The 9,914-nt window shown below is 47.7% G+C and overlaps 1 protein-coding gene across 1 annotated transcript in view; it reads left to right on the plus strand.

Annotated features, from left to right (window-relative positions):
- Positions 1–8,368, plus strand: part of PTDSS1 (phosphatidylserine synthase 1) — a 71,624-nt gene extending 63,256 nt beyond the window's left edge. Inside the window, exons 11-13 of the mRNA XM_008001153.3 lie at positions 3,269–3,337; positions 4,083–4,152; positions 6,500–8,368. Of these exons, the coding sequence (XP_007999344.1) occupies positions 3,269–3,337; positions 4,083–4,152; positions 6,500–6,609 (249 nt within the window). The 3' untranslated portion in view covers positions 6,610–8,368. The remainder of the gene's footprint in view (positions 1–3,268; positions 3,338–4,082; positions 4,153–6,499) is intronic.
- Positions 8,369–9,914: the final 1,546 nt, after the last annotated feature.

Below are 9,914 nucleotides of genomic sequence, written 5' to 3' on the forward strand. Positions count from 1 at the left end.
GGAGTCCTGGGATTAGGTTACGAGCTCAGGAAACATGCCTCTGGGAGAGGAGCTGACTGAGGCTGGGATTCCTTAATAAGACGTCAGGCCAGGGACGATGAGCAGGATTTTGAAGACAAGCAGAATCTCTGATTAGACTTACCAGTGATGAGACATGAGAGAGGGACCTGGCCTGAAAAGAGGCCCTGAGACGGGATGATTAGGGGTCTCCACTGCCTGCCTTTAAAGAAGAGCAGAAACAAGGTCCTGGCACTTTTTTTTATATTCCTGACCTTTATTATAAAGAGCAAGATTGATCTCAGACTTAGGAGTAGAGGCGAACATTATTAAATAAGAGAGCTTCAAGTTACACTGTGATTTCTGCACCACTCAGAGAAGCAAAGCCCCTAATTACTCCCCTGGCCTGGTAAGAGAGCGCACACGGAGGAGCTTGAGATTAATGCAGAAGCAAAGATCCCGGGTGCTGGTTAGTAAGCTTTTCCAGGAGCGTGGTTGTCTGCTCGGCTGTCATTAATTTGAATGCTTATTACCATAATGAAGCCAAGCTGGGGTCCTGCGCTCTCGTTGCCGCCAGCCCCCGTGGTCCTGGACAGCCTGGCTGTCATCCCATGTAGTTTCTTCTCGCTCCCCTGCCCTTTCTTTAAACGACGTGTGCAATTGCTATTTTAAATCTGAGCCTTGACATTTTCAGTGGGTACGTGCCTAGATTTTCACAGGTGTGATTGCAAACCTGTAAATTACCGGCTTCCGTTTGCTGGGACAAGTGTAAAATGGGCCTCTTTGTACGCAGGTGAAGTAGATTTGGCAATCACAACAGACCCTCTGTGTGACCATTGTGATGATAAGCACCTTTCCTTCTCCACTTGCCTGCCTGCGGTTTGCCGCTGGAGGGAGCGGCAGCTGCCACTGCCTGCCCTACTGGGCCTGGGGCTGGGGAAGGGAAGAGTACCGCGTGCCTGCCCTCTGGTGGTCAGAGTTTGCAATGACACTTCTAGTGGAGGGACCCGCCTCCCCACAGCCCTCTGGTTTGGGGAGGTGGAACCTAACCCCCCTCCCCGCTGTGTGAAACCCAGAATGTCCTGTTTTGCTCTTTGTAAGGGGCCTAACGCATACACAGGCTTACACTCTGCAAATCATCTCTAGTCCTTCCCACTCTTTCCATGCCATGAAAATGACACACTTAACGTTGGTATATATAAGAAATCTGGGCAAGCATTAGAGTATGTTAAAGGTTGGAAGTCATTTTCACTTTGTAGTTTTAATGTATTCATTCGTGGCCTAATTTTTTGATGGATATGAGATTTTTAAAAAATCCCTTTGGGAGGCCGAGGCAGGCAGATCACGAGGTCAGGAGATCGAGACCATCCTGGCTAACACGGTGAAACCCCATCTCTACTAAAAATTAGCCGGGCGTGGTGGCTGGTGCCTGTAGTCCCGGCTACTCGGGAGGCTGAGGCAGGAGAATGGCGTGACCCGGGGGGCGGAGCTTGCAGTGAACCGAGATTGCGCCACTGCACTCCAGCCTGGGCAACAGAGGGAGACTCGGTCTCAAAAAAAAAAAAAAATTCCCTAACCTGTAGGTATATGCCAGTTTGCACATGGGTTTAATAGGAAATGAACCAGTGGCGTTGCTTGTGCTTCTCATTCGCTCTCCACGCTGCCACTGTTCCTGCTTCCACGTAACTGGCACGGAAGAGGATGGCTAGCCGGAGTGTTGCTCTCCTTTCTTTTTTGGAACTAAGATGGCACTGTGTATCCAGCAGCTACCAGGAAATGTCACTGATAAAGGAACTGGGCCAAAGCTAGACTGCAAGCTGCCATGATGAGAATTCACAGCCCCTGCCTTCCCACCTTACCACCAGACTGTGGCCGTGAAGAGGGGAAGTTGCTGCTGTTTGCTATTCCCATGATGCTTTTCGTCCTCAGGGATGGATACGTGGATGGAGAAATAAAGCTATATAGGCATAAAGCCAATATTTGTATCAATAGCCATCCCTTAAACTCAGATCCGGGGGTTTCAAGAGACCTGAGTTCCAGCTCCAATGTTCACCTCTCTGAGCTTTCATTCTTCTTCTGGAAAATGAGAGGCAATGGAGTTAATGGTCTCTGAGGTGACCTTTTGGATCTAAAGTTATGATTCTTAGAACCAAAGTTATTTCCTTGAGAAGGTCCTCCATGCTCTCACAGCTGTCCCCACAGTTGGTGCAAGATGATAGGGGTCCAGGAAAATGACAGGTGCCCAGGTGTCCACGGGAAATGCAGGGGGAGAGATGGAGGCTTGACAGCCGGGATGGCTTGATGTGAATGGGTTTCTAAAGCGAGGAATTCGGAAGGAACAGACAGTTACCTTGTTTTGTTCTGGTTGCTTTGCTTGCAGTGGGGAAGGTGAGGCTGGGGAGATTCATGGCCCTGCTGTCCCTGCTCGCCCCCCCTCCCTCCCACCTTTGGTATGCAGTCTAGGCAGCCAGAGACTTTCCCCAAGCTTTGATTTTTTTGACATGTTTTGAAATTTTGGATTCTTGTCTATGCTTTTCTTTTCTTAAATTGGGGTATAATTTAGGGTGTGGGGGCAGGCCGAGTGGGTGGCGCAAGTGTGGAGTAGAGGTTGTCCCTGCCTCTGGGCACCCACAGGCCACACCCTCCTCATTCCACTCAGGGCCTTACAGAGCATCTTTATTTTCTCTTTGTTTTCCTATCCATATAACCAAGAAAAACAAAAACTGGGGTCAGAGTAGGGTCACTGACACTCAAAAGCCTGGAAAAGCAAGGGCAGCCCTGTGCCGCTGAGCTCCCCACCCTCTGCCCCCGGAGTGTTTGTCCTTGGGCCCTCAGGGCCCGTTGTGACCTCTTCCCCCTAGAAGCTGACACACTGAGTCCTCTTAGCGCTCTCATGTGATGAGGAAATCGGGAGAGGATGGGCCCTGAAAATCAGAACTAGAACATAGAATCCTCTATGTCTTCTTCAACAGAACCTGCAAAGCTATCAAGAAAACGCATCCCACCATATCCCACATCTGAAAATGGTCTTTCTTGGTTTCTGATAGTAGAGTCACAGGTAGTAACTGTGGTCTCATCATAATCTTTGTTGTCAGAAGCTTTGGGTGTGCACCCTCCCCTTGAGGTCTGATCTCCGCCATGTCCAGCCATTTTGTAACCTGCGTCCAGACGGCAGCAATGCATTGAGCCGTCCTGCATTAATTCCCATTGAAATCCCGAAGTTCTGGGCAATTGAATTTTTTTGTGCAGCATCATTTTTTTTCTCTTCCAGGCTTTCACCACTTTCCTCTGTCTGTACGGCATGATTTGGTATGCAGAACACTATGGTCACCGAGAAAAGGTATGGAAGGAGAGGCAGGGATGGCCTTTGTTTAAAATAATCACCCCGGGCTCGGCAGGTTAGCTCAGAGCACATGCCTGTAAGGATATGGCGAGGCGAACACTGAGGTCAGGGCCTCCAGTCCTGCCACTGCAGAAACTGCATGTCGTAACTCATTCCCTAGCAGTTGCTGGCCCTGCTTGTGACTGCTCTGTTCAGTAGATCAATATTTTTATCTAACTTTTGTTAGATAAAAAAATGTTATGTTTGTTTGGAGGAAAAAAAAAAGTGATAGGAAAGCCGTGGACTGGCTTTTGGAAGCTGGGTTTTCTCCCCAGCTCTTGAACTGTGTGGAGGCCTCTTCCTGTGTTCCGGCCTATGGCCCTTCTGCGCAAACGCTTGCCCTGACCTTCGTTTAGCAGATATGAGGACACAATAGAAAATAGACATGAGTGACTTTAAGACACGATGGCAGTCTGGCAGACAGTAATATTTTTTTTCAGTAAAAATAACAATTTCATCCTTTACTTATACCTTCAGTCTAAAGAACTTAAGACATGTTGTGGAAGACTGATTCTGCATCACCCGGGAGAGGAAAGAACCTGGTTTTTATAGCCGAGAAACATAAGCACAGGGAGGTTCTGTCACTTGCCAGTGATGATCCCAGCCTGGGAGAGGCAGGGACGCAGCGTGCTCGCCTTTTTGCCCTGCCACTTCTCCCAGGGAGTTCCTGAAATTCCTGCACTAAGCCTGTCTCTCTCCCTAGACCTACTCAGAGTGTGAAGATGGCACCTACAGTCCAGAGATCTCCTGGCATCACAGGAAAGGGACAAAAGGTATCTTCTTGTTCGTTGTTTAAAATTTTACTGGGTCCTTGAGATGTGAAATTATTAGTTATTCTTTGAGTGGAGATGATATAAGCCTTGAAGGGTCTCAGGCCTACCCATTGAATGTCTCCTGTCACTTATTAAGAAGCATGCAATGGCCGGGCATGGTGGCTCATGCCTGTAATCCTAACACTTTGGGAGGCTGAGGCGGGTGGATCATTTGAGGTCAAGAGTTCGAGATCAGCCTGACCAACATGGTGACACCCTGTCTCTACAAAAAATACAGAAATTAGCTGGGTGTGGTGGCGGGCACCTATAGTCCCAGCTACTTAGGAGGCTGAGCCAGGAGAATTGCATGAACCCAGAAGGCGGAGGTTGCCGTGAGCTGAGATCATGCCACTGCACTCCAGCCTGGGCAGCAGAGTGAGACTCTATCTCAAAAAAAAAGAAAAGAAAAGAAAAAAGAAAAAGAAACGTGCAAAATGCTCACAGGATCTGAGTGAAAAACTTGGTTTGTAAGAAGAGGCTCCAGGTAGCTCTGCCCTTCGTGCGGGCCCCACACTGTTTCAAGCACCCTGATGGGAACGTTCTCTTGGCTTTCATCATGAGTGAACAGGAAGAATTGTATATCCGGCCAGGCGCAGTGGCTCATGCCTGTAACCCCAGCACTTTGGGAGGCCATGGCAGGATCATTTGAGGCCAGGTATTTGAGACCAGCGTGGGCAACAGAGCAAGACCCTATCTCTACAAAAAGCTTAAAAAATTAGCCAGATGTGGTGGCACATGCCTGTAGTTACAGCTACTCAGGAGTCGGAGATAGGAGGGTCACTTGAGCCCAGGAATTCGAGGCTGCAGTGAGCTGTGCTTGCACCACTGCACTCCCACCTGGAAGACAGAACAAGAACCCTGTCTCTTAAACAAAAACAAAAAGCAAACAAACAAACAAAAAAGAATTGTGTATCAGAAGGAAAAGGCTTTCAAAAGGGGGATCATTTTAATGGCATTTATTCAAGAGGCAGAGCAGAGCAGTGTAAGAGATTTCAGTCGTGTAGTTAGGGAGCCTCCACTGGCCTCTAAGGATCGCTTTGGGAAGATTTGGGGCCACTTGGTTATTTCAAAGAATTAGACATGTAGAATAATGACATTGAGGTGACTTCATTGGACAGTAATTCCTTGTCAATTCTTATAAGCTGATTGGGAAGCTTGGCTGAGGAAAGAAAATTACAAATACTAAAGACTGAATTTTAGTTCACAAAATTGCTCAGAGAAACGGTGGGCCAATGGAGAAGAAAGCGCTCTGTTGCAGTCATTCTCCAAAGTTCTTTTGGCATCAGGTTCATTAAAGATCTCCCAGGGGAGATACTAGCATACACCCTGCTGAGTTGCTGGCCGCCCTTTTGGGGAATTTCTCCTGAATCACGGAATTGATCAGTGAGCGACCCGTTGTGAAATCTGATAGAGATGGGCAGAGGAGCTCCCCAGGTATCTTATTTAGAACCATGCCCTTACAAACAACCTTGGCACTCACAGGATCTCCACTGAAAAGAAATAAGCAGTAGTAGAGATGTATTTACTAGGTGGAATAATAAAAAAAAGAAAACAAACAAAAACAGAAGTCTTCTGAGTGGGGAAAGAATCTCTTAGTCTAAGCCAAATGCTACTTACAGTGGAGACAGTAACTCTGGTAACTTTTTCTTTGTTGGCAGCCTCAGGTGGCGATTTCCTATGGGGCTGGATCAGAGCCCTGGGGCAGAGAACCCTTTGACTTGGCCTCTAGGCCAAGCAGGGACTGACCACAGGCTCAGCTGGAGGGCAGAGGCTGCCCAGTGCCCTCCATCATGGGCAGCAGGGGCCTGAATTGTAAAGATGTTCTCCAGATCAAGTGGTAGAGGGCATGAAATAGCTCTGATTTTATAGTGTCAAGAATCTTTCCCGACATCGGGTTTAGAAGGTGGTGTGGAGCGGGTGAAGGGATGGAAACCCTTGGTTGCAAGGCAGGATGGGCACTGCATGGTGTGTGTTCTAATTGCCCCTCGTTCGGGCTTCCGTTTCACTTGTGCTCTCACTTCTGGTCCTCACCATCATGACCATGTCCATCATACACAGGGCAGATGTACACACGCTTCAGGAACCACCCAGACTTTGGGGGGCTGTTGCGTTGAACCCCGTGCCGGGCGTGTGCTCCTTCAGTACTAGTTCTTGGAGAGCCTCGCCTTCATTTGTGAATGAGGCCACTAGGGGGCGTGCACGTATCAGGGAAGAACCTGTTCCCCGGGAAGCCTAGGGTGGTCTGGAAAGGGACAGCCACCAGTCTCCAGAGCCCAGGGTGACGGTGTGCTCTGATTCCTTTGGCCAGGTTCTGAAGACAGTCCACCCAAGCACGCAAGCAACAACGAAAGCCATTCTTCCAGGAGAAGGAATCGGCATTCCAAGTCAAAAGTCACCAATGGCGTTGGAAAGAAATGAAAAACCCTGGTTAATCAAAGATGTTCCAGAGTGCCTAGAACTGAGAGGGAAACGGAACTCATTTGGATCTCCCTGTGAGGAGGTCGAGGCGCACAGGGCAAGCAGGAAGAGGCGAGGGCACTTGGGGGTCATTATTTGAGATCGTAAGTCTTGTTTCCCACAGACCTGGCCGCGTCAGGCAGCTCATCGCCTGGGGGCCTTTGCCAACGTGGGGTCTCTTCTAACTTCAGCACTTGGCATGCGGTCACCGGTAGCAGTGCGGTGTGTTGGAGGGAAACGGTAGCTATTCCTTACCAGTTGCCAACAGCAGCTCCTCGCCTGCTGTATCGTGGATGCAGCATAAACATCTTCCTTCAGACAAGGCATTAACCCCATGGTTAATGGACTGGTCGCCAGTTTCTATTTTATTTTTATGAATCTACCTTTCCATTGATTGATTTAAGTTCAGGCCACTTTTCTGTCTTTTATTTGGTTACTGTTGTTATTTGTTTTTAAGTTAGGATGCTTTTTAACAGCCTTTAGAAGCCACTGCTGAAATTGACATTGGGGGAAGGGTTCCCCTTCCTTCTAGAGCAGAAAAGGGAGACAAGTGTTGCATTCCTGTTTGGTAACCTCAGTCTCCTGTAAGACCTTCTACCACATGGCGAGTGTACACCAATCAGGAGAGGGTAGCTGCCTGCATAGGAGCCTTGCTTCCGATTATTCCCTTCCCAATGTTATTCATCCGGACTTATCCACAGTGCACAAAAGCAAACCTGCTGGAGAGGCAGTGAACACCACAGCTTCTCCCCAGCCAGGTGCCTTTTACATCGGGTTTGTTCTCCTTCCATGGTGTGTTGCTGACATTGTCACTGAGTCCCATGTGAGGTGCTGGTGAGTATTACCTTTCATCTGTGCCATGCTCTAGAACCTTGACCCTGATAGTTCACCACCTCTGATGGATCCCTGTTTTAAATAAAACAATTCACGTTAAAGCCTATCAAAGGTCTGTCTGTAAAATGCTCATTTTCTTGCATCCTACTGGCATCTTCCATTGATTGTAAGCAGTCAGTGTGTTTTTCAAGTGACTTTACGACAGTATATATGTGTTTTATATAGTGAGAAGAAAAAAGAAAAGATGTGCATTTTAAAGGGCTTATGGATATATATGTCCTACTTCTTAGACTTGCCAAGTGACCAACAGGAAATGAACAACATAGTCATTGTTTTTTCCTGTGGTAATGGTTTCCAAGTTGGATTTTTTTTTTCTCTGACAAGAGGCCAGTACCCAGTTGATTAGCTTACAAATACCAACTCACTGAAAGTAATCTCTTTTGTTCCCTCATTTCACAGAGCACAAAGGTTCGTTTCGATGTCTCTTCTTCTTTAAGGAAATCTTTAACCATAGAAGTGTCATGTTTTTCTTTTTCTGCAAAAGAATTCTGAGATGAAGGGGTTGAATGAATCATGCCAGCCAGGGTCACATCCTGTCCTCGGGGGGCCCAGGGCTCAATAGGAGATTCCGCGGGAGTGGAGAAGCATCAGTGGCAGCTCCGCTGCCTTGGCAAGTGAGGGGTTTGGCCGTGATGAGCCTCAGCTCCAAGCTCTCAAATGTCCTCCAGCCAGCATCCGCCTGCTTCCCACAAAAGGACAGAAGAGAGGCAAAGTGCGTGTTTTATAAAACCTGCCTGCACTTTTATAACCCATCAAAGAGGCCATTTTTAAACATAGGTACAATTTAAACGTGATTGTACTTTGCAAATAAATGTCTTTTGTTTCATCCTGTGTTCTGTATCTCTAAGCATGACATACTTGTGCCCATTGGACACCTGTCTCTTCTTTCTCGTGCCTGTGGTGCCTCACTGAGTGTTTCCGGGTTCATTTTCCAGGAGCGCTGGGCCTGACACTTTCACACCCGTCTGACTGTAGCCTTGGCCCAACTGATGGAGCACGTGTGCTTCCTCCGCGGCCAGCCTACAGGAGGCAGCTGTTTCGCAGGTGGTGAATTCGACTTTACTGTGGTGTTGTGAAGAGCAGGGTGCACAGGAGACAATTTTTTCTCCATGGCTTTGTAAGAAACAGCCAGGAAGGTCCTCAGATACTTTCCATGCCCTTTCTTTGAGTTGAAACTTTCTATTTCCATTCAGTAAGAGCTCTTTACTATAGTACTTACAAAACCAGTGCTTTCCATGGCTGGCCGGAACCACAGCTGCCATTCCTTTTAGAAGCCATACTGCTGGGTTTGGTCTACTTTTTTCACCATTTGTATGGAAATAGACCTCACATTGATGGAAATAGAATGCATGTTTCAGAATCATCATTCAATATCTGAAATGATTTGATTGTAAATGATCTCATGTCCTCTGTTTGCAAACCTCCCTCTTAAGAGACAACGTTGTTTTGGACCGAAAGCATGAAGAACCGTTTACGTGTTTTTCCTTAAGTAGCATTGCACTGAGTGTTAGGTTCTTTTCCTTTTTTTCGTCCTTGGTCTTCCCAAAGCTTCTTCCCACATTTCTTGTGTCTGTTTTCACCATTCAGAGAAACCTTGGCCAAACCACTCTCACAGCAATGCTAGGATGTTTCATGGACCTGTTAAGCATTTTGATGATTAAGACATCCTACCAATGCCAGTCTTATTTTCACTAGGACTCTGCTTCTACAGTAAACTCCTATGGTGCTCACCCAGGAGAAAATAAAATTAGTTCCCAAATACAACAGGTTCAGCCTTCTTGGTCTTCCCTCAGAAGCCACCGTGTAGCACCCCGGAGTGATGCCTCTTTATGCCAAGGCCCACCCTTTGGAATTGGGAGGGTTTCGGGTAGAATTCTGCACTTACAGAGGCCCTCGGGGTCATTGAGAAGTGGAGGAGGTTGAACACAGAAGGGGAAGCTGAACACAAGGTGGGGAAGAAAAAATGTAACCATGGGCAGCCAGACTGAAGCTAGCCCTTTAAATATGGGGTTGGGGGGGTTAACATGCACACTCTCTGGAATGTGCTCAGTGACTGCTGCAGAGTTCCTGGGCCCACCCTAATGTTTACCAGGTGGGCATTGTTTATATGGTTCTTATTGTTATGACAACTAGAAATCCCACAGTAGACTAGATAGTGCTCCATACCATTTCCCATTTATAGGATTGAAATCAAGATGTAAGGAGAGCTGGCCGGGCGCGGGGCTCACATCTGTAATCCCAACACTTTGGGAGGCCGAGGTGGGTGGATCGCCTGAGGTCAGGAGTTTGAGCCTGACCAATATGGTGAAACCCCATCTCTACTGAAAATACAGAAATTAGCTAGCATGGTGGCGGGCGCCTGTAGTCCCAGC

This window comes from Chlorocebus sabaeus, chromosome 8 (genome assembly GCF_047675955.1).
Source record: "Chlorocebus sabaeus isolate Y175 chromosome 8, mChlSab1.0.hap1, whole genome shotgun sequence".
Classification (NCBI taxonomy): domain Eukaryota; kingdom Metazoa; phylum Chordata; class Mammalia; order Primates; family Cercopithecidae; genus Chlorocebus; species Chlorocebus sabaeus.